Source organism: Eutrigla gurnardus, assembly GCF_963514095.1.
Source record: "Eutrigla gurnardus genome assembly, chromosome: 20".
In the NCBI taxonomy this organism is placed as follows: domain Eukaryota; kingdom Metazoa; phylum Chordata; class Actinopteri; order Perciformes; family Triglidae; genus Eutrigla; species Eutrigla gurnardus.
In genome coordinates, this window is record NC_139931.1 from 8,904,060 (window position 1) to 8,928,851 (window position 24,792).

Below are 24,792 nucleotides of genomic sequence, written 5' to 3' on the forward strand. Positions count from 1 at the left end.
CACTCCAATGAATCGCAAGATCTCTGAACAGTAAATATTGAAACGAGCCTCTCGCTTCAAACAGGTCGTGCGGGTCGGCGTTAAGATATAGTGGAAGGAGGCTGGAATGTCTCAGTCGAGCTGCAAGGTGAGTTGCGCGCTGCGCTCCGGTTTGTGCAGCAGTGCGCTCCGCTGCGGTGCGCCTCGCCTCGCCCCTCCCATCCCACCAGACTCTCCTCTGTGCTCTCCAATAAAGCGCTTTTTGTCCAGGGAGTCGGCACTTGAGCGCATTCCTTGACGTGGAGGTCGGCGGATCTCTCCAAGGATTTGATGAAGACCGTGCCTTCCAAGTTGAATACGTTCCGCAGAAACCTTTTTTGTTTTGGTTTTTTTGGAGAGCGCGCGCACACACGGAGAACTAACGCTCTTGGAGTTATATCGCCGAACTGCTCCGCTCGGATAGAGACACTTTACTTCTTCGAAGTTCAGGGTAAGAGTTTCCTGCTTTGGCTCACAAAATGAGGATACACTTTTAGTGGGCTCGCGTCCTGGATCAAGACGTGTGCGTAAACACGGTTGTGTTGATGCGGTTCGTCGGAATATGATTAAAAACAACATAATAGATCCACTTATAATGAACCGAATCATCTTTCACTGCAAAATCACAACTCGTGTCGGGTTTATGTCCGCTGTTACACATGGTCACCGATCCCGTTTATTTAAGTTGTGTCTGACAACTCCCTTTAGGAAAACTCACTAGAATAAGTCAACAGTGTTTCTGTCCTGTTGACAGTAAGGTGGTAATGTATGCATGAGGAATGCACTCTTTTTTTTATTATCCAAATGAAAGATTTAATTATTCTTCGTTGTAAGGAGTTAGTTCATGCTGCTCCGGCGACTTATTGGACGTAACAGGTTTTTTATTGGCCACTAATCCACCAAGTAGTGACAATAAAACAAGCGTCCGGGAGAGCGAGCGTGTGCGCGGAGCGACACGGAGCTGCCGGGGCGGTAATGAGGCGGGCTGGTGTGGGACCGCAGGACGCCGTGCGGCGCGCAGGGGCCGAGCCGAGCGTCTGGACCGCACCGAGCCTCGGCCACCGCAGAGGGGAAAAAAGGCTGCTTTCTGGAGCCACACGGGGGAACGTCCCACATCAGAGAGTTCAACAGCAATGGCAACAGGATGCAGAGTAATTTAGGGGCGTGAAGGTCAAAACCAACTGATCCAGATGACATTTCGACTGCCTGGAGACGTGTGGAGATGGATCCATGTGTTATTTTGCAGGGATTCAGGTTTGACAGTCAGTGATGCATCTTGATGTGGTTTTGTCCAGGCTTTTGAGCAATAATTGGTGCCACCCCACAATAATAAATATGTAAATTACCAGCTGAAATACTGTTATGAAGATGACTAGGTAATTTCATTACAACACGTAAAACTGTCACCATGGGTACCGTCTGATGTTTAGCTGAGGGGCGTTGGAGTGGAGAGAGTGATGAGCAAAACAGCAAAGAGAGGTTCAAACAGAAATTAGAGAGACATCACTTTCCTTCGGCATGTGTGCAGCAGAGCAACGAGCGATGAGGTCAAATTCCTGGAAGATTAAATCTCAGAGTGACCCACCACTCCACGCAATAAACCAACATGCAATAAAGTGACATGACACGACGCGTTCGGACCGACCGCTGTTCCACAGAGTGAAAAAGAACCGCAAGTGTGTCTGTTTTCTCCAGATAATATCATCTCATCTCTCCAACATATTATGTCGTAGACGTACTGTGATTCTCTGGGAAGGGTCTTTTCGAAGAAACCTTACAACTATGTCAGGGTTTGTGTTGCCGGGGTGATGACCCAACTCCAAGGAGATATATAAAAAATACACTCTTTCACCTGAGATGCTTAATTCATGGAAGAACGGTCTTCTGACCACGATCCAGCCGGCTTTCAGCAAGATTACCATCTTTTAAACAGCCTCCCACAAACAGGCATAGAAAATTGCCTAATCTTGCTTAGGGGCAAAAACAGGCGGCGTAAACTACTCCAATAGCCCGGCCATTAACCCCTGCACCGGTGCATTGCTTGTTTCCTCTTTATGCGTTTCCTCACAGGCTGTCATTATGCTGTAGAAGAAGCTACTGTGTCATTGACGGTATATAATGGCTGTAATTGGTTTATATTAGGCTACCAGACACAGCAGAGCAGCCACAGGAGGCCAATTATCCTACACTAATGTGGAGAACTTTCAGGCTGCTGTGATGCACAGATTGTAACACTTAAAGCACAAGAGAGCGGTTGTGCCCGTTATTCTCTGATGTAGAGCCGGCATGCTGCGCTCTCTGAACAGCAGACTGTTGTGTTTGTACAGTCGCTTGTTGACACTGACACACTTCTCACTGCTGAGACTGAGAGGGGGGGGGGGGGGGATACATGAGGTCTGTATATGAGGAGAGAGACAGAATAAATGAGCTCGGGTTCATTTCTTCTCTGTATCTGAGATGTGACGTTGAAAATACCGTTATATACTGAATAAAATGTGCAATTCTGCATGCCGGCGTGAGCATTAAGTGAGACATATGCACACTGGGTGGATTATCCCCGCCCCACGGGACATTTCATGCTCTTAAACGTTGGTCTGCCCACGGGAAGCATGACTAAGGCGAAGAAGTCCCCCGTCATAAAACACAATTCGAGCCATTGAGCACAGGCCCGCTGTCACACCACTGTGACAGCGATGTCGAAACAACCCCTCCGGGATCTGGTTGCCAACACTGTGTCAGCCTGTATTCCACTTTTTTTTTATCTGTGCCAAAGAGCTAAAGGGTATAAGAGCACTTGGTTTTCAGCTGCTGATGATTGACAGTTGTTTTTCTTTCATATGCTATGTTGAGACACGACTTAGAAGATCTAGAGACATCTTAAAGGAGCTTGTGATGCATGTACATGTACTTATCACAACAAAGTCCTGTTGCCTATCATCTTCCTCTGAACTAGGATTTTCACGTCGCGCCTCGTATCGCCAGAGCTCCGTTTTACGCCAATTAGGGGCAGTGCCTGAAGCATCTTAGGGATTAGAGGGTTAAAAGTCAGGTGCTGAGGCGAGGAGGCCTGGCGAAGGGAGGAGAGGACAGATATGGGGAGGTGGAGGTAGAGGAGGACTGGAGTGGGACATTCACACAGCAGGCAGAGAGAGGGAAGTCGACAGGGCAGAAAGTTGGCATATGTGTGCGTGCGTTTATTTTGTTTTTCAAGGCCATGTGAAAGTGAGGGCATAATCACACAATTAGCAAAGGGGCCTGTGTGAGTGAGAGACAAAATGTACAAATTCTTCCTCTGTCAGGACTAAAAGGCTTAAGCGTGCCCCTCATCAGGTGTTGCGGAGGTGGGGAGGGGGGGGTGGGGGAGCGTTGCCGTGGCGAGAGAGGCATCTTAAATGAAACCCCCGGCTAAAGGGCCTCAGCCTCACACATCAATGCTGACCCAGCGGAATGCGGAGGCAAACCCCAGCCTGTACGCCTGCCAAGCCAAATTGAAGAAGAGCTCGCCGATGTGGCCAAATGATGCGTTCAGAAGAACCACTTCAAAACCTCGCATAAATATACACACATATACTAAGGGATCTGAGGGCTTTGGAGTGCCCCAGCTAGAGCACACACCCCATATAACTGCGTGTCCACTGACACACACATGCCCACTGTCGTTAGATTTATCAGTTACTTCTAAAGCGCATCAATCAAAGAAACCATGCTCTCTAGCTTTTTTTTTTTTTTACTTCCAGTTAAGTATTGAGGGACAGGAGCGGAGGGAGAGACAGATGGAGAATAAGAGAGAGAGAGAGAGAGGATGAGAGGGAGGATGCTCATCCCAGAAAGCCACCACAAATTGCTGCAATTCAGTGGGCCCGTAAAAAAAAAAAGAGAAACAGCTTTTAATCTAAGGTTGTAATTACCTCTGGCCACCACTGTAATTAGGAAATGAGCCTTGAACCAGATCTCGCTGGGCAAGAGCAAAGCAAGGGCACAACACACACACACACACACACACACACACACACACACACACACACACACACACACATACCTGTTTGATCAGAAGCCAAAAGGGGGAATAGTTCTAATGTTTAATCGCTTAGATAGACATTAATGTCCAGTGTTTGCCTCCTCACCGTCAGGTCACCGACCGACGAAGACGTTGTTCGTCACAGAGTGGTGACATTCACACGCGCACCCTCATGTAGGCACGTCGTACATACAAGCCGACACGTACTCGCAGGGCCGCTCTCTTGCGTTACAACCGGTCGACAATGGAGTTCTCTGGTCCCCGTCTGGTTTATGGTCTATTTCCGTCGCAGCCGGGGACACAAATAGTGTCGTTATCTGCTGCTGTCTTCACCTTCAGAGAGCAAGAGGCATCCTGAGAGATACGTGCGGATTTGCCTGCTTGTGTATAAATGCCACTGTGTATCAGCCATATTGTCAACTGCTCAACGGCCGAGCGGTTGTGACACAAGTCACAGCTTGTCACTGGCGTACATGTTCGACATACGAGAAGCTTGTTAAATATCAAGCAGGGCAACACACACCTACGGCAAAGCATGAAGCTTTTTCTCTGTTCATCCCGGCCGTCCTCTGCAGGTTTTGGGGTGGGACTGAAATTCGGAGTTATAATTTGGACAAATTGCCTGCAGTTTTGGACGATGCCACTACAAAGCGGTTCCAACATTAACGCAAGACTGCTCCGTTCTGCTTTGGGAGGGATTAAACCAGATGGGGGGAAGAGCAAGGGAGTGACACAGAGGGGGGGAAAAAAAGAGAAACAGAGGAGGAGAAGGGTGAGGCGATATTTATGTTTAACAGATGAACACAGAGGAAGAAAGAAAATTATAGTGGAGAGAGAGGCTGAAAAGTATCAGTCCTCTAAAAAAGGGAACAACAAAAATAGCTCCTTCAAATGAGAATACATCTGGAAGTCCACCAATAATGGTGAAAAGAGAGAAAATAAGAGGTACCGGCAGGTTAAAAGATACGACCAACGATTTGGCGGGGTGCAGTCTGCACAAATTAAAGACCAAATGTCTCATGGAAGCATGTGGAGTTGGCAGCCTGAGCCGTTACAGCATAAAAGGAGAGGAGTATTGTTGTCGGCCGTTTTTGTCTTTTACAAAAAAAACGCTACAGTCATCCACGAAGATTAGTGGTAAAGATGATACATCTATTTTGAGTGCCGACTTCCACTGAAAAGCGGAATATTTACAGCGCGGTCAAGGGATTTTCTGAGAGGGAGGATAGCGTCTGCAAAGCGAAGTGAGGTTTCAGGTGTTACACAATCAGTGTCCGCCGCCACAGACAGCTTGACACAGGGCTTAGGTATGAAATATGCCTTTGAAAATTAAGTGGAAACATACTGGACGAGTGAGCAGATCCAGTGTGAGTAGGTGTAGAGTTAACAGTCTACTTATCTCAGTTTTATGAGCAGGCCTTAAATCAATTCAATGAAAATCTACAAAGTCGGCCATTATTAAAGAAATGTGGATGCTGCTCTCGGCCAAAACGTCCCCCCGCTAATTAAACTATCTATCAAGTGGTCACTTTGTGTTTCCCTAAAAACTCACTCATACGATCCAGTATCCACGCTCAAAGAATAAATACTGTATTCGTTCGGAGGCTACCGATTCAGGAACAGTTTAAGAGGGTGAAACTCAATAATCTTGCCGATCACGCCAGAAACTGTGCTTTAAGCACAAAGTAGCAGTGTTATGTTTGCTTAAGTCGACGCTCTGCACACACGCACACACACGGCTGATTGGCTGATACCACAGGACAAGGAGCTGACAGAGTGGAGAGTGGTCGGCCTGCATTCTTCCTCTCCCGCTCTGTCATTCTCTTGTGCTGCCACACGGCCTGCCGGCGCTCAGCACGCTCCTGCACACAGCTGGAATCCAACCAATTAACAGGCAAAAAAACCTCCTGTTTTGCTTTGTGAACAAAGCATGACGTGGGGGTTGGATTCCATATAAATGGAGGGGGGGAATAGAAGATATGCAATAAATGTGGCTAACAGATACAACTGCTGTGTTGTTTTCAGGGAGAACGGGACCTGAAAGCAAGAAAAGTGGAGCGAGAGTAGAAGAGGAAGATTCTTCGCTGGGTGAGTGAAGCAATAATAATCCGACAGTTACTGTGAATAAGATGTGTCATATTCCTTTGAATGTTTACATCTAAAAAAAGAAAAACCCAAACCAAATCACACGCTGTAGGCGGTCCTTATTGTGTTAACCGTAACACCCTGCTTCCTCAATGGGGTCCTTTCACGCAACTTTGAGCCTCTTAACAAGACGGGCAGGAGAACAAGAGCAGCTCTCTTAACACACACAAGGCATTTGATAGATACAGTGAGGCTTTATAGGGTTACAGAGAGGAAAGGGAAAAGAGGAGGCTTAGCGTGCCTTTCTGGTATGGAGTTGCAACAGTAAGGTTTTCTTTTTTAATCAAACTCTTTTTCACTTTATGTCCCAACACATTTAAAATATGACGACTGGCAAAATAAGATCGGCTCAGTGTGAGGTCCCTCTACGAAAAAAGAAATAATGTTTCAGTTACAAATTATATATTTAAAGTTTGTTTGAACAATCAAAACCAAAACTAATAAGCCACTTATATGTGCTGGTGGTTATCACCTCCTATGGCGTTACTGGTGAAAACGGTCGCTTTGACTTTCTTCTCTACTTTCCACGCCGCTCGCTCTCAGTCCTGCCTCATTCCTGTGTTGTGCTAGTGGTCAATGAGCTGTGACGGGGACTGTGTGGGCTTGTAAAGACGCACACATACACACGGGGACAAGACCGTAGCCGCGGGCCTGTGGACGCACACCGCTACGCTCGCTGATAGCCTTACAGCACCTCTCTGAGCAGCCCAGTCGTCTTTGGGGGAAAAACAGAGAGGAGAGCAGTGGAGTTCTTCTTCTGGGGCTGATTCCACTGTGAATGCAAACATTCCTCAGGTTGAGGAATTTGCACAAAGCGTATCTGCTTGCTTGCTGTTAATTATTTCCTACACAGGCAATTACTCAATGCCATAATAAACAGTTTCTGCCTTCTTCCTAGAGCTGTGTATGAGTCTATTACCTGCCTTTTTCCTGTGTGCCAATTACACATCGATGCAACACCTAATGTGTGCACTTAGGTAGTAAAATATGAATGCATGCATGTGTCGGGGCTCCGAAGTGCCATTAGCGGTCTGTGTTTCCAATTAATGCGATGCGTAGCTACTTCCCTCGCTCATTCCGATGCTCGTTAGCGTCCTCAGGGCACGGCGAGCGTGTGTTGTGTGATAGTGGCTGAATAATGCTAATAGTTCTACCCAGAAGCAAACATGGTAGAGCAAACATGGGTGCTCCTCCGTGGGTGAAGACACAGGTAGACATTGTTCTGGGTGTTACAGGTCAGCCTGGGAATCTACTGTACTCACGTAATGACTTGTATGAACGGATGTGAACGCGAACAAACTGCTCTTTATAAAGGCAAATTGCTCTTCACTGCACCAATAACAAAGCATCATTCACCCCCCCCCCCCCTCTCTCTGGCAGTCTGACAGGTCATCTCAGGTTCTCTGTTTATGATAGCGTGACTGACTCCCCCATAGGGCATAGACATACAGACACAAATCCTGTATACCGAAGGCATAGATCTCCCCTCAGAACAACAGCCCCATTGCTTCATTCCATGAATGGACTTAAGCAGGCATCGGGGTAAAGGCAGCAGTTTCTGTGTTCTAGCCCGTTTACTACAAATCACATACGTCACAGTTAATTAGTCTGCAAACAACGCGGTTGTGTTTTTTTTCCTATCATTCCAGGCATCCATTGGTTTCCATTAAATCCCACACACTATGGGAATCTACTCAGAGAATGTTGATCTTGTAAAAACAAAGGATTTATGTCCGAGTTAAACAGTTTTTTTAAAATCAAACAGAACATAACCTGCATTACAACAAGGAAACAACGTGAAGAAACTCAACTCAAACCTGTTCTGTGTGATAAATTACACAACCCGGATGAGTTTCGAGAGTCTCACAAAAATCCCAGTTGCATCCAAAAGTGAACAAACCCTAACCTCTAAGAAACGCACAATGAATTTCTTAGTACACCGGATTGTGCAATTCAGCCTGAACAGGAAAAGGAGGTTATTCCTCTAGTTCTTTCACTACCCTCCACCCCTCTCTTCTCCCTCACCTCGTTTGTGCTGGATACGAGGAATCTACTGGCAGTGCGCACCTGCTGCAGGCAAATTGCAGAGCTGAGGGTCAATATTGATGTCTTAATAGGCTGTTGCTGACTGATGTCTTCGCTGGCTAAGATGGCTGTGCTCACCTGTTTAATCAGTGGAGCACGCACGTCAATGTGACAATCAAACTAGAGATTAAAGACTGATGTTGGGCCCCCCCCGGGTGCTGGCGTTTATCTGTGAAAATGTCACGATGACAACATCGACAGGCATTCAATATCAGACTCTTCAGTTCACAGTGGAAAAGGAGGCAAGTAACTGTACTCCAGCTATGAAACAACTAATCAAATCTGTTGTTTGTCTAATTAGCCACTTGAGGTAGAAGCACTGTGGTATTGTAATAACCGAGTCAACAGTCTTGGTAGAGGAGGTTAAGGCAGGGCACTCAAGGCCATGGAGGAGCGGTATGTCGGCGGTGGAACTGTGAGTGCCAGTTTGCCATCCAGCCTCCGCGGCACTGGCACGGCACCAACACGGGCAGCCGTTTCACAATAAATTCCTTTGTGACACGCTAATCAGCAGCCGTGATCTCCATTTCACATTCATCTAGTGTGTGTGGCACACGTCCGTTTTTTTTTTGGCGTTGTTTTTTTAAGAAGGGTAAAAGCCCGCGGGCCAGAATGACAAGAAAAATCACAAACTAGAACTCTTAGAAAAGGGTGTGAAAACAGGGGCCTGAAAAACAAGTAGCGTTGAACAATGCCTGCCTTTAAATGAAGGTACTGGTGTAGAACAAAATGAGATCCGCGTGGGCCAAATTTACTATTCGTTTACAACAACTTATTATGGACATGACTGAAGCTTACCTTCCACTACAGCTTGGCAATGTATTATCATTGTATCGATATAATATCTTTTCATGTTATTTTCTGAATTTGCCAAACTTTTCTAGCTGTTCTATTATTTGCCTTTACCCCCTTGGATATCATATCTACATCAAAGCACCACTAGTCAACCGTATATGGTTGCATTTTCTCCATATTGCCCAATCCATGGACTACCAATGCCCTGAGTAATAGTGAACAACAACCAATAAATCACTCATCAGTTCATAAATAAATCACTTGCTTCCTTCCTCTACCTGCCATAGCAATCATCCTGTTTTATTGCCATACATGTCAACAAAATCTCTCACAAAGAGGAGGTGCTTTGTACGACGCGTCTCCTCCTTCTTTCATTCTTTTATAAGACAGACAACGTGAGTCACGTGCACTTTTCCCCCGTCAGGCCTGAATATAACTACACATGTGTAAACTGATGCCAATGAGCCGTGAGTTTGCGCGTGCCTTTTCCAAGTATCCAAGCGTCTACGCTGAACTGCATTTAACAAGGTAAATACGTTGTGTGTTTACCTGTTAGCTCTATGTTTACCATCCCATTATTTAAGCCGTGAGCACTCGCAAGGCCGTCGGCCTCGTGTACAGCTTCGACAGATACATGGTTGTGCATCAGATTCCAATCATACTCTTGCCAGCTACATGAACAAACCTGAGAGAAAGGAAAGAGAAAAGGGGAAGACAGGGCGACGAGGCAATTTGAGAAATATTTGCGCGATGTGTCAAGCAAGACACGCGTAGACAGAAATGCAGTCGGACTGTTCTACACAATCAGCCAGGAGGGGAGGAGGAGATAAGCGACTACAGTGCACTCCGAAGAGTAAGTGGAAAGATGAACCGGATGCACCTACAGACGAGCAGACAGGCCGAGAGTGAGTACGTGCGACACTGTTTGTCTATAAAGGATAGTCAGCCTGCCAGTCAGCCGGTCGCTCTGAATGCCTGCCCGCCGCATGACTCATACACACCCTCTGATTTAGTTGTGCTCTAATTTGAACTCTTACACAGGGCTGTTGCAACAAAGGACAAAGGCACAAACAGCATCAACATCGAGCCCCGGATCTTTGATACAAAGACGATGAGAAAGATAGTTCGAGAATGTCCTTGGGTGACTTGATATAGACAGATACAAAAAAAAAAAAAGGTGCATGTTTCCAAAATGGAAGAAACAAACAATCTGTATTTGGCGGGAGGAAGATAAGCATCATGTAGCCAGGTGACAAACTGGTATTGCAGTCGTGTTGGAGCTGGAATGAATGTTTGAGGGGTAGGCAGAGTGCCGGAGTGTGCACATCACTCCAGGCTTGTGGCTGACTGATAAAACTGGTCCGTCCAGCCACTTCTAACCAAAAGCACACACGCAGGACAAACATTGCCCTGTCTCCGCTCAAGGCCAGGCTCTCTCGGGCGTTTTGAAGTCTGTCAAGAGGAGTCGATTTGATACGCTGCCTGAGACCCAGTTGGCTTTGGGAGTCCTGTCAGGATGAAACCACTCGCAGGATCAGTGATCCAGACAGTACAATGAAGTTTTTGGTTCTGGGAGGAGGCGTGAATAGTCGTGCACAGGATATGAAGGCACAGACCAAGACCTGGAGGGAGTCCAGCAAGAAGTCGGATTAACCGTGTCTTTTTGGACTCATTAGACTGTGACTAGTTTGCTTCTGCGTCTGAGAGAAAAGTGAAGATAAACAGAGAAAGAGAGAGAAGGATGCGGCACAAGATTGACAAAAAGTTGCAAGTGCAAAAAAAAAAAAAACCCCTAGAGAAATGAGAAGACAGATGAGGCCCGTGTTGTCTGTGTAATGGGAGAGTCCTGTGGTGAAGATCTCAGACAGATGCAATGTGACCCGAATAACAATCTGTCCCGAGAGGTCACAGGGCAGGGTGCGGTGATAAAAGACGCGTGTCAGTGTTGAGACTGGGATGGTCAAAACAAGAGGACACTGTGTGTAAACTCAGAGAGACCCTGTGTCTGCCCTCATGTGTGCCTTTATTAAAACTAAATCAAGAATAACGACTCCAGCACCATCTGTCATATCCTTCAGCAATAAAACTAAAGGAAATGGTCCACATTTCCTTTTGGAACTCGTAGTGCCTGACCTTTTGGCTCCAAAGCTCCGAGGAGGCAGACTTGCTGTTGCAGAGTCCCAGTTCTGGTCTTGTTCGACCGCCCACCTCGGGCCTGCTTCCGTTCCCCTCTCGCCTGCCCTCTGCTCTGAGGCAGCCGGCCGAGGCTGAGGCTAGAGCTTTTTGCGCAAGTCGCATCATTTACTCAGACACACTCCGGTGGTTTTGGGTTTCACCTTGCCCTGGAGGATCAGAGAAAGCACCTGTTGTGGAGACGAGGACCAGCGAGCTTCAGGTGTACGTGTGTGTAACCGGAGCTGGGTGTGTGCCCGTGTCAAACAGGGCCTGTTATCTGTGTTGTCTGGGCCCACAGTTACAACAGAGGACACAGAATACCGAGCAACAGTGGAAACATTAATCTGAGTCTGACCTCTGACCTCAAAGAGTCGCTCTCTGACTCACCGGTTCACAGGCTTTGTTGTCCTTTCCACTGATGCTATCGGACCAGATTCATTTAATGTTTTATTATACAATCAAACATAGTTCTTACGCACAAATGCAAGATATAACTATCAGAAAACCAAACAGAGTTGCCTCATATCGCTCCAAAAGTGCAGCAAATATACATTGTTTTTGAGAGTTTTACTATTTCACTACCCTCCCACTCACCCCTGGACTGTATATTATCCTCTCTTTCAAGTTGTCCAGCTGCAGGCTCTAATGGTAAGGCTTCACACTGTCCTTATACGCAGGCTTGGTTAAAAGCATAAATCCTGAGATGAAAAGGGCCGCCTTTCACTCCAATAATACGCTGTTTTCCAACTCATTTAGACGTGCAGAGTGTATGGAGCAGAAAGTGCAGATTGAGGGAAGGCATTAGAAAACTAAAGTCTGTAACTGGGAGGCGGCCCGACAGGAAACTGCCTGTTGGTTAAGTGGCTGTTTGTTTTTGATTAAAATGACAACCCTTTGGCATCAATCAGCACTGGCACAACTGATACACGATAGATGTGACCATTACAGGGTCTTTTCTTGTGGTCGGGCTGAAATCAGTTGGAAAGCTTTGTTTGTGCAGTACATTGTAAAACTATTATGGCCCATAATCCCCCTTCATACCACTACAAAGCCCCACAATGATATTGTGGCTTCAAGATGAGTATTGCCAGAGAAAGACATAAAACTATCATCCGTCCTTCATTCCACACGTCCTCCTCTTCCCTGTCTGCGTTTCTGATCTTGATGCCAGTGCACAGTTAATAGAGCATATTTTGGAAAATCATCTCCCTCTTTTTTTTTTTTTAGAAAAGCTACTACTATAGCTTATACATATAGCACTATTATATAGGTTTTAGGCAGCCCAGTTTTTATGTTTGGACCTGTTGTTCGTCTTTTCACAAAATTGAGCATCTTGACAGGAAAAAGTTACGAAATAAAACAGACATTAGCTTTCGTGTGATCAGATTTATTTTCAGTGTAAATAAAAGGAAAACAATTTTGCTTTCCTGCTATGCCGGAAAACCCTGGACGACGATGATGCACAGTCTGTTTACTGGTCTTATATAGTATGTTTAACAGGTACAACAGCAATAAAGCACTACAATAGAGAGGCATTAGCACATACCTTAAATACTTCACAGCATTACACACGTACTGACTCACATTGCTGACATTTTCATGCGCGTAGTTGTGTGTCTGCATGACAAACTTGCACAAACATGCTCCATTCTCTGCTGCGCTTCCTCAAGTCATCTTTTCATCCTCGGACATTCTACACAACTCTTGTTTCTCTCTCTTGACCCCTTTGTCGTGTTAACGGATAACCCCCACTGATAACGGGGTCTGGCTGCAGCAAGGATGTTGCTGACAGGAGATATGTATGGGAATAATGGGAGTGTGTGGATTTCTTTGTCTTCTCATCGGGTCAGGGGTGGAAAAAGGGGCAAAAATAGAGAGGGGACATGGGAAATAAGGGGGGTTTGAGGGCTCAGCTCAGCCTTCATGATGTGTGTAAGTTATCATTTACAACCAATGTGAATTAACGTCCCTGTGCTACTATAGTAAATCTACATGAGGAGCATGTAGAATCACAGTGAACTGAATCCCCAGACCTACAACCCTGTAGATCACACTCTAATGCACATAGCATAAGTATTGTTCCTTTAATAGATTAAGTCCCAGAAGAGAAGGGGGCCTCTTTAATGGGAGTATGCACACTGTAGTGTGCAGCCTTATCCCCTTACTGTGACTTGGCGTGGTGCCCCCTGTCTCTAGCCAGGCCGGCTGAATTATGCAAGTGCACGGTGACCTGCGGCTCCTCCACACCCATACACGCACTGCAGTTTTCTTCCCCCCTCTTGTACCTTTCGTTGCCCCTCAGTGTTGGCCTTCAGCTCTGAAGATAAGGGCTCTTGACGCTTGGCCTGCCGGGATTTAATTGCTGAAGCCCACTTCACCCTCCCACAGACAAGCCTTATCCACCTCTCCACCCCGGTGCCCCTGCTGACAGAAACCTGCTTTTGTCTCTGCCGTTCCCCCGCTTTTGTTTTCTTTCCCTTTTTTTTACTCATCTTGAAAAGAAAGAAAACGCAGGATAATAAGTCAGCTGAGGGAGAGGGGAAATGCTTTTCTTCCTTATTCCCCTTCTTAGTGACTTTTTTCTTTTCAAGGGGCTGGCCAGGTGTTCCACTTAGCGTTGTGCAAAGACGTTCCCATGCTTCTTTCATAGTATTTTCTCTTTAGGGTTTCTGCCCCTCAGGTGAATTCACATACACCTCATTTTTTAATCCCACAAACCTAGACTCAAGCATAAAGAAAACACGGATGCAAGATCAATTGTTATATAACAGATATGGTCACAGAGATGGTTGACTGCCCAGCATCATAATCCATCGCCTGTTTGTAAACCCCTAAAGACTCCATGTTAATCTCTAAATGCCAAGCCCGTGAGACAGACAAGCTCACTTTTTCAAACTCAGCTGCTGCCTGTCTCAGGAATGTCTCAACAAGCGCACAGGGGAGCAAAAAGGAAATTACAACTCAAGAGAAGAGGAGGAGGAGGAAGGCAGGAGGGAGGGGGGGCATTCCTCCTTGTGCAGGATGACAAGCCTGTCTTTCTACTATCTCTCTGTGGGCCCTCCACCTGCACACACTTCAAAACACTGAAGCCATACAGCCAGGAGTCACTCAGCACGACAGTATACTGTGGATCTGAACTGTAGTGACGCCACAATTGTGCCTTATCTTACCCACTGATAAGACCCGCACCAGTCACTCATATCCAGAAAGAAAAGAAAACAGGAGAATCTAACCTAGCAAGCTGCGGGTTTATCTGCGATCTGGCAGCGTTCACTGACTGGACCCCTCCTCGTCCACTTCCACCACAGTTTCTCCTCCGCTGGGTTATCAGATGTGCTCGGCCCAGTTTGGAATGAGGCACACTCAAATAAACAATCTGCCCCGGGAAGCTACGTTAGAATCACGACATTGAGTTACTAAGAAAAATATTCTCCGTTTTTTATCTTCCTTCCCCCTCTCACGGCCGCCTTGATGTTGTTGTAAGTTCTGGCACCGAAACCCCTATAGCCGTCTCTGGCCCTGATATAATGTACCAAAGTCAAGTTTCTCTATCTCCGGAAAGGAAGGAGATTTATTTTTTGGATAACTAGACACATATGATACTTCTCAGAGACAAACAGCAAAGTGCATGCAGGGGTTGTTCTGAATAGACACCCTTTTACATAAAGTATGTGTCTCTTCAACACAAACACACACGTGCAATATCCTGAAGCTGAAATGCAGCGCCCCACACACAGTGATGATATGAAAACCTGAGACCATCTGCATACGCTCCAGCTGTTGCATGATTCTCCCTATCCCCTCCATCTCCCGTTTATCTTCCCAAATCCTTTTGTTTTCCTTCTTCTGTACACATACGCTGCACGGCAGACACACCTTTTCTACCGTCATCATTTCTGAGCCCTGCAATGAAATCTGTATTTTCCTATGTTACTATGTGTTTTAAAGGTTTTGGCTTATGAACTTATGTGATTACAGCAATTACAACTTTTATTTCTAAGAGCAAATAAAATGCTCTTACTTTTGACTCCTCCCCAGCCACTAAAAAAAAATCCTTTACATCCCCTTACATGTAATTATTTACCTGGTAAAGTAAATTTCTCCATGCACGCTCTGTAAATTATGGAGGGCTGCAACCCTTTAGCTATCCTGCCCATTCAGGTGTAACCGACAGCAAACTGTTGCCATCAGATGTTATCTCTACTTTCTGAACAAGACTTTACATAAACAACTGGAACATTAAATGGATCCAACTTTTCTGCATGGCTGCCAAAGTTCAGGTAGTTTTTCTGTACTGTTAGCAGGTGCTGACTCTTAAAACTAGTTACCCATTTTGTTCAATCAAGTCATTGGTTTTTGAGTAGGGTCGTGCTATCGAAGTCTGGCTGAACGGAATAACCTTTCTACCCTGTCTGTAAGAGTTATGAGAATAATACGAGTAGCGTGTTGGCAGGGAAAGCCATGATTGCGTTTAGGGTATACACTGGAGAGGGAAAAATAAGACATCAGGGAATCTTTCCAAGAAGGTTACAATTTCAAGGAGGAGCAGAAAGAAAAGTATGCTGAAGGGAAAATAAATGGCATGGCTGTGGTGTGATGAGATGATACCCTTCCTCCAACTTTCTGATGAACAAAAATAAAAAAACCTTGATCTCCCCTCCAAGTTCTGAAATTTGAGGAAAGGAAAGAGCAGCAAATTAAGTTTAAAAAGGATAACATATTCAAGTTGGCAGCAGCTCTGATGCTACTGTAAGCTACATTTAATTTTTTACTATAAACAGAGGACAGACGCAGTAGGTATTGACACTATACGCTATTTTCCCCAACGTGGATGTTGCTGACGAGGTATAAGGTATAAATAAGAACTGTGATTGTACAGCCTGGTTTAATTGTTGTGTATCTAATAGATACCAGTGTACAAAACAATGATGTATCGCTTGGAATTAAGGAAAAGAACAAAGAAGAAGAAAGGGAAATTAGGAAAATAAAACGTCCAAATTAGTTTCTTTGACATTTCTTGTACAATGTGCCACAACCCTAAGTAAAGCAGTGAGAACATAGTGTTCTCTCTCTGTGTGTGTGTGTGTGTGTGTGTGTGTACTCCATCGGTGTAAAATTGTAAGTCACACATACTTGGCTTCTTATTCAGGTATTTGTGTAGTGAGGACATCAACATCTACACCATTTAAGGCCCTAAAGTAAGCTCCCCCAAGCATTCCAGTCAACCAACACACATTGCTTTTGGGCATCATAAATGTTAAAAAAGTAAGGTTATACTATTCACTCTCCTCGTCTCCAGTCAATAAACTATATATAATAAAATATTCTGAAATCAACTAAAGTAATCCCATGATATCATGGGAATTGTATATTTGAGCAAATTAGGCAAGGGTCTCTGGTTTAATGTTAAGGACAAAGAAGTGGTTTCTGTTGACTTTCTGAAGAGTTAAAAGACAGAAGACAAACTGCTATCTAAGGAAGAGAAACCGTTAACAGATAGAGATGTTGCCTCTTCTCCCCAAGGTTCTCTCACTCGATAGCAGAGGATGATAAATTGCCACACAGACTTTTATCGGCAACAACTTTGTTATTTATCTTCCCTCATTCCTCTCTCCTTTCCATCATTCCCTCCCTCCTTTTCAGCCCTTTCGAAGACTTTGTTGTTGAGGCTGCATCACAGCGTTTGTTTTTGGAGGTTTGGGTTCAAGTATGGGTTTGAATCACATGAACATATCTACCTGATGATACTCTTTCCAGGTTCTGTACATGTCAAAAAGTCAGTCTGTGTAGTGACAACATTAGAAGAGTGGGTTATTTATACTGCGTCTATAGTCAGGGAAGCAGCTCCAGCCTATCAGTGAAGCTTCTCGCCAAGTTTAGAACGCCACAAGAGTAAATCACCCACAGATGCGTGGCCACGTGCTGTATGGCAGACATACAGCCAAACAAACTTGACACGGTATGGTTATATGAAACTGGAGAGAGCAGAGCAGTGTTTATGGAGAATCATTGAGAGTGTGTATGTGAAGCTTTTGACTGTTTCAGTGGGTCCGGAGAGACAGGAAAAAAAGTTCAGAGCCACTCTGTGTTTTCACTTTGATACATCATCTCAGAAACACAACACATGCTGCTGCTGCTGCTGTGTTTCATAGGCTATGAAGTCTGTCACAGACATATGGAGAACTGTGACCCGACTACAACCACTGTGTGTGCAGTGGAGATATTAACATATATATAACAAAGTGTTTGCCTCCTGCAATAGTATATATTACACAGATCACTGCAGGAACACTGTGGCCCTACTTTCGCCAGAAAAGCATGGCAAGACGCCACTATGTCAACTCTCCCAGAATTTAGCAGAAAACTCCCTCTGAAGCCTGAGGTCATGGCTACAGCCCTATTGTTTGAGAGACCTTGTGACAAAAGACTGCCTTTGATCACTGGTGATGCACAAACCTTTGATAGTAATCTCACTCTTTGAAACATATTAAAGAACCACGCAGTGAATCAATAGCTGACCTGGGCTTGTTCAGAAACTAGAAGATATAGGCACAAAATATGCTTTGTTCAAGAAATTCAACATTATGCTGCATCTGTATTACTGTTGTATCTACTATCAGCATTTACTGTATATTTCACTGGAGGATTACGCAAGTCACTGACAGTTTATATGTTCTCTTGTTCTAGGCTGAGCATGGAGAGAGAAAGAGTCAGCGCCATGAAGGTCTTTCTCACTCCGCTGATGCCCTTTCTGCTCTTCCTCATCCTTCCTGATGGCACCTTGTCCAGCGACTGCCCAGAGGGCTGCTCCTGTTCCACGCCAGAATCCATCTTATGTTTCCAGAGACGCTCCTCTACCATGCCCAAGGGAGTACCCCCAACCACAAAAAGTCTCTACCTGTTCGGCAACGGTATTGAGGGCCTGACAACTGAGGACTTTGATGGTCTGGAGAACCTGGAGATGCTGGACCTCAGTCAAAACAAATTGACTCAACTTACTGATAGGGTGTTTGAACCTTTGTCATCTTTGAGAAACTTGGACTTGTCATCAAACCAGATCACCCACATTTCAGAGGAATGCTTCCAGGGTATGGCACTACTTGAGCGCCTTTATTTGTATAGTAATCATATCGAGACCATCCACCATGCAGCTTTTAATGCCTTGGAGCATCTGCTCGAACTCAAACTGCAGGGTAACCAGCTGACATCCCTGCCTGCTCTCTCAATGCCCCGACTTCTGCTGCTGGACCTTCGCTTTAATGTCTTACCCGTCCTGGGTGCTTCAGATCTCCAGACCCCAAACCTTGAGTCATTGAAATTGGGTGGAGTGGGGCTCACCAGCTTGAATAAGGAGCTCATGGGAAGTCTAAAGAATCTCCATGAACTGGACATCTCAGGAAACCAACTTGAGTCCTTCCCTTCAGCGCTAAAGGAGACCCAGGGGTTGATTCACCTGAGCCTGGCTGGCAACCCGATGGGCCCTCTTAAGGTTCAGGACCTGCAGAACCTTGGGGAGCTGCAGGAGTTGGACATTAGCAGCCTCAGTTTGCAGGGCCTTCCTGAAGAGTTCTCCCAGCTCTTACCCCACCTAAGGAAGCTCACAGTCGCAGAGAACCCCTTCAACTGTCTCTGTACCTTAGCATGGTTCCCAAGATGGCTGAGAGCTCAGAGCATCACCCTGGAGAGGACAGAAGAGACCCGCTGCCATTTTCCACCTATCAATGCTGGAAAGGTGTTGGAAAGACTGGACCACAGGGATTTTGGCTGTCCTACTACAACTACAGTCACCACTAGTACTGTCAAGACGACAACAACCCTACCTGTTCCTACCACTACCATCCCAAGTACTACTAGAGCTGTACCAGTCCCCAGGGCCAGTGACAACCCAACAGACAAAGATGATGACTCTCCCCTGCCCCCTGCCCCTGCATCCCCCAGTAGCAGCAGTATGGACCCAGGCGACAAGCATTTCTGTCCCCCTCACACCTGTCTGAATGGGGGTACTTGCCGTTTGGCCCAGGATGGTCAAGTAGAATGTACCTGTCCGCATGGCACCTCTGGAATGTATTGTGAAGTCCAAAACCATCACGTGCCATCACCACCTGAACCTGACATCTTCACTGAAACGGACAGTGTAGATGCACCAGACATCAGCTCACATCAAGCAACTGCAACCTCAATTCTGCTGGACCTCCACCGCTACATTGAAATGCGGCCTTACATCCGTGGAATCCGTCTAACCTACCGCAATCTCTCTGGGCCAGACCGCAGGCCGATTCAACTCAGTCTGCCAGCGTCCTTCCCAGAGTATAGACTGAGAGGCCTGAAGCCCAACTCCACCTACACCGTGTGTGCCAGTCCACTAGGTGCCCCTAGTGGTACAGACAGTGTCTGCACCGAGGCTCATACTGTTGCTGAAAGTGGAAAGGGTCCTGATGCACAGATTGACGACCAGAGGTTGACCACCATGCTGGTACCTGCAATGGCCATCTTGCTACTGCTGGTACTGATAGCAATTGCAGTAGGAGTGGTATGCTATCTTCGCAGGAAGAGGGCCAAGGGCCACATGGACCTAGAATGTGAGCCCTGCCAGCTAGAGTTGGATGGGGTGAAGGCTGGTTTGGACAATGGGGCACTGCCTCAAAAACAGCCCCAAATTATGATCCCTGAACCTGCTGTTCAGAATGGCAATCTGGAATACGAAGTTTTGCTACTACAGGATCACTGCACATCAAATAACAATATGACTTCACACAAGCCTTCCTACTTTTGACACCAGGCTGTGACTACTCAGACCTAAAGGAGGATTTTAATTCTTCAGCTCTGTTTTTCCCACCGCGGAAAGCAGAAAGCAGCTAATGCTGTCTTGAAAGTGGAGGACACAATACCAGCCAGCCAACAAGCAAAAGAGAAACTGGACATATGTTTAACTCAATGTCCTCTGGTTGTCTAAGTAGACATTAAAACGTTCAATTAAAAAGCATTGAAAGTGCCTCTACTCCATTTACACTCATTCTGTTTCTATAATATTTCCTCACTCACATTTGCTGGAATGGAAACCTCTCAGCTTCCATCATGTGGTGCTGGGACTGATGGTATGCTGTCATTTGCTGAACCCAGGGGTTAAGGGACATGGCGACATCAGGCCCTCTTTTATCTGTCCATAAAGGAGAGTGCACTGACATGGGGTTGCGCTGCTCTTTCCCCACCACACCAGCCCAACTAAACAGTCTCTCAGCAATATTTTTGCTGTATGTTGTAACTCCTCAGTACTACCCAAAGGGATCAGTGCTTGCTGTGAATGACCCAAATGAAGTTGTGCAGAGAAAATAGCTGATGCTTGTATTGCTTTATTTGGCTCTAAAACTCTTGTGATTTGTTTTGTTTTTGTATGTATTTTTTTTATACTTGTGTCTTTATGTACATTTTTTTATTGTGCAACATTCTGACTGTTATTAGCCCTCTATAGTCTCCACCCTCCCACTCACAACCACACCCACCCACCGCTTGTGACTAACAGACAAAACAGCAGATTAAAATCTTTGAAGATTAAAACTCGTTTGGTACCAGCAAAGTCAATCAAAGGGCTTTACCCCTAGAATGTCAGACAGTCTAAGTAGATGTGATTCTGGACAGACTGAAGGCTAAATCCCCCTTCTCGATTCTGAGGCCCTCAGCCTGCTTCGCCATCACAAAGGGAGAAGGTGCGCATGGATTAGTTTCAGTGCTGCACTGCTGAGTCTTATACAGTTTAGAGCTTGCCTTAAATACAGTAAGTACTCGCATGACTAAACCACAGCAAAAGAAAACTTCAGAGGCTTTATTTATTATTTATATTCACATCAAGGGAAACGTAGTTTCATCCCTAGACCGCAATTCACGTACAACATGCTACTCGACCTGGCCCACAACAAGCAAAGTGGTTGTGTATTGAGTAAAAACAGCCGATGCTGTGCATAATTCCTTCTTGGCAAGGAGGGTCCAAGCTTTGTTCACCGACACCAAACAAGACCATAGAAAGGTTGGATTCATGCGAGGAACGGACTTCTTTGAAGTGTCGTGTAGAGGACAATGAGACTTGCAAAGTGGGAGATCCACATGAAGGTTATGTTGCAGACACACAGTGCTGAGATCCAAATCTGTAAATATGGGGCAAAGAAGGACTCATTTTGTGTGTGTGTGTGTGTGTGTACATCTGTCAACTTCAGTGATAAGGCAAGTACATGTTCTGTCTTGTGCAAAGACCTGCAGGCAACTTACTATCTGTTAGGCCCTCCAGCTGCCCGCATGCCAAGGAGTACATTAAGAGGCAAACAACTCTACCTATAGGCAAACACACCAAAGACACATCTGTGAATGTCTGTAAATGTAATTAACAGTCCCCTTCCACGGTAACAACAACAAACCACACAAACAAACAATCAAGCAATGCAATTTGAGCGTTTGTCTGTAAAATAAAATACATTGAAGATAACCCAAAAATATTTTCGATGTGATTGTTAATTTTTCCCTGTTTATTTTGGGAAGCTCTTTGTTGTCATGCATTCTTTTTTATTTTATATTTCGTGACCTTATTTGTACAAGCGGAAAAAGTGATATTATCATTAAATGAATATCCGAAAAATAAACTGGGTCAAGTTGTCTTTTTTTGTAATTTCCACCTGTTTTGATTGTATGACTGGGCAATTGGGGGGGATTATGTTTGTCATTACCTTCCCTTTCCTTTTAAGCCGCATCACAGGAGGGGGAGTTAAAGAAAGAGAGAAGGGAACAAAGGTTTGGATGTCATTTTTCTGGATTTCACCCCCACATTAGTCAATGTTTGTGTCTGTGTGTATGTGCTGGTGGATTTGTTCATTTGCTCCATCTTAATTTAGCACTTACTTACGTATTTAAAGATAATGAGCAATAATCACCAGCATCATCATCTTGGAATCATGAATGTCAATCTTTCTGACAAAAAGCAAAAATATCAACCTTGAGGTGGCGCTAGAGGAAATGTCAAGGCAGCGCCAAAGCTTGCATGTTTCATTCTCTGGCCACCATGAATGTCTGTGCAAACATTCACAAAGCAATCCCATCTAATACTTTAAGATATTTCAGTCTGGACCAAAGTGGTTGGCCGAACAGCTAAGCAATAGGGCAACATTGCCATCCGTGGGCAAAAATTGCCGAATCATCCATTCCCAATTTCCAAAGTGATGTGATTAATGATTCATTAATGTGCGAGTGTTCTATAAAAGTATTTGGTTCTCTTTTGTTACATTTAACAGTGCACAAACACCCCTAATATATTTTTTAACAAGACTGCTTAATGTGCTGCTTTAAGTGGACTAGAGGTCTTGGAATTCTTCCTTACCAGCAGTGAGCTGCAGGCAAAATGGAAACAAAGATTATGATTGAAAACAGTCTAGTTAAGATCGTAATTGGATTTAACCATTATGAATGACTCACTGGCCTGAGACTAATGAGTGAGCATTGTTTGCAAACCCATACAATAAACAGGCTGACCACCCATGTTTTTTATAGGCAGGATGCTGGTAGGGGATTGATGCAGCATGCACGCACTCACACGCCCACACCTACAAACTAACACACGCATATACTGGCCCATAACTGGGAGCTGTTGTGCAAGGTCCCATGCTAACAACACAAACACATAAAAACAGCACCACTCCAGTCATGGAACCCTTATTATGTCAATTTGCTCAGTGAGCGCAAACTTCCGAGTGAAACAACAGGAGAAACCCCCTGGGGGTGAATAAGCTTGTGCTTCCTTGTCCTTCCGCAACCGTGTTAAAAGGAACAGTGTGTAGCATTTAGGGGGGGCTATTGTCAAAAAAACACAATATTATGTTTCCGTTAGTGTACAATCCCATTAAAATAAGTTCTGTTTTCGCTACATACCTACACATGGAGCAGCAACTTTTCCGCCATGTTTCTTCAGTAGCCTAGAGCGCCTTTCAGTTTTCGAGTCGGCCACTGTAGCTCCCCGACATGCTTGGCACACGGGAGAAGTTGCAGTTGGTTTCAATCTGCAAGCTCCCTTCTATATGACACCAAATCCTACACGCCAGACCTTTAACCTCTATGTGTCCCGGTTTATTTTTATAAGTTGTAAAGTAGCTAAGTCTGTTTTAGCCAGTCTGACTGTCTGTATGTATGTCTGTACGTCCGCTCGACTTCACACTTGGGTGGGTGTATTGCTGAGGACCCATTATGTGTGTGTGCTCGATGGACTCCATGTAAAGGATATATAGATGATGTCAAATAAGAATACAAGCTGAAGGAATGCATGTTTCTGACTTCCCTTTGCACTGGCATCTGCAAATGCTCATGTATGTAAATAAGAAAATGAGAACAGAGAGTGTGTGTGTGTGAGAGTGTGTGTGTCTGTTTCTCCCCTTTCCTTCCATAAAACAGTCCCTCTTTTTTCCCCTGGCTTTAAGAGAAACCTGGTCCCTGGATGGGGTCCAACTTTGACGCTCACACTCAGCCTGCACTGCTCAATGGCCCCTATTGTAGTTTCAAGGCACCCCAATCATCAACCACAAGAAAAATTCCACACGGAATTATTTCTGGGTAAATATTTTTTCACTGCTCCTTACTGTTTCTCTCTATTTTTAGTTTCTCATTTGTTTTCAGGCCTGTGAGCATGCAGCCAGAGACTATGTGTTAAAACACTGGTTCATGTGGCTGCAAGAAGTCCATTTCGTAATCTTTTATTCAAATTACTTAAAAAAAACATCTCTGCCTCTGTTTTCCATCTTCCAGATATCCCTCCGGCCCACACAGCACGGCTGACCTCCCAGTAACCTCAAACCATCTCTCCAAACTCAGCCAAGAGTATTTACAGGCAGCAGTTGGGGCATGAAATCAACTCCTCAAAAATCACATGATCAAACACGGAACTCATCACTAACTACAAAAGAAATATGACCACAATACAAAAAGAAAAAAAAGTAAATGCTGACTGCTTTATTAAATCTATGACACGGCTTCACAAGTTCTCCCAACACAAGTCATAATTAGAAATCTCAAGCTTTGATTCTCAAACTGACGTTGGGTTTCTGCGATGTGGCTACGTGGTAATCAACAAGTGCCAGTGATTTTGGAAAAGGGAATTAAAGCAGCCGAAAGGAAAAGAGTAGAGAAGGAAAGAGAAGAGCTGAGTAGAGAAAACACACCACCACTTTGTTTTTGGAACCTGATTCTCTGGCTCCGGGTTTTTTTGGCCTTTTCGCTCGTTTCCTTGCTGAACTTGCTCCAACTCTCCTGCCCCGAATCCCACCTTCCCTCCCTCTACATCGTTCTGAAGCACTAATAACAGTCCTCTCATGCCATACGGCTGCCAGGCCGTGCCAGCAGATGGCCCAGATGCTGCTCTGACAAAAAGCAGTGAGGGGAAAGATGAGAAGACAGAGAGAAAGAAAAACAGCTAAAGAAAGCAAAAGGCAAGAATTTGACTTTGGTTAGTTCTTGGCAACGTGAATCAGCCGGCACATATGCAATTCATTTCACGTCCTATTTACTAGATTATTAGATATAAAAACAAA

At 45.1% G+C, this 24,792-nt stretch overlaps 2 protein-coding genes across 4 annotated transcripts in view; one reads left to right on the forward strand and one right to left on the reverse strand.

The window, feature by feature from the left end:
* The window catches only part of LOC311031027 (mitochondrial import inner membrane translocase subunit tim16-like), a 91,263-nt gene that overhangs the window by 23,934 nt on the left and 42,537 nt on the right, over positions 1-24,792 (reverse strand). The gene's annotated exons all lie outside the window — the stretch shown is intronic.
* On the forward strand, positions 237-21,864 carry vasnb (vasorin b). 2 transcript variants are annotated; one of them, XM_084037124.1, is made up of 3 exons: positions 237-475; positions 6,066-6,124; positions 17,924-21,864. In XM_084037124.1, the coding sequence occupies exon 3, from the start codon at positions 17,931-17,933 to the stop codon at positions 20,007-20,009; it is 2,079 nt and encodes a 692-aa protein (XP_083893250.1). In that variant the 5' UTR covers positions 237-475; positions 6,066-6,124; positions 17,924-17,930; the 3' UTR covers positions 20,010-21,864. The 2 variants fall into 2 exon arrangements, with proteins under 2 accessions (XP_083893250.1, XP_083893249.1); XM_084037123.1 differs by having other exon boundaries at positions 237-469; positions 6,062-6,124.

Excerpts from the sequence above, each read along its gene's own strand:
- vasnb (XM_084037124.1), top strand. The coding sequence starts at position 17,931 with ATGGAGAGAGAAAGAGTCAGCGCCATGAAGGTCTTTCTCACTCCGCTG.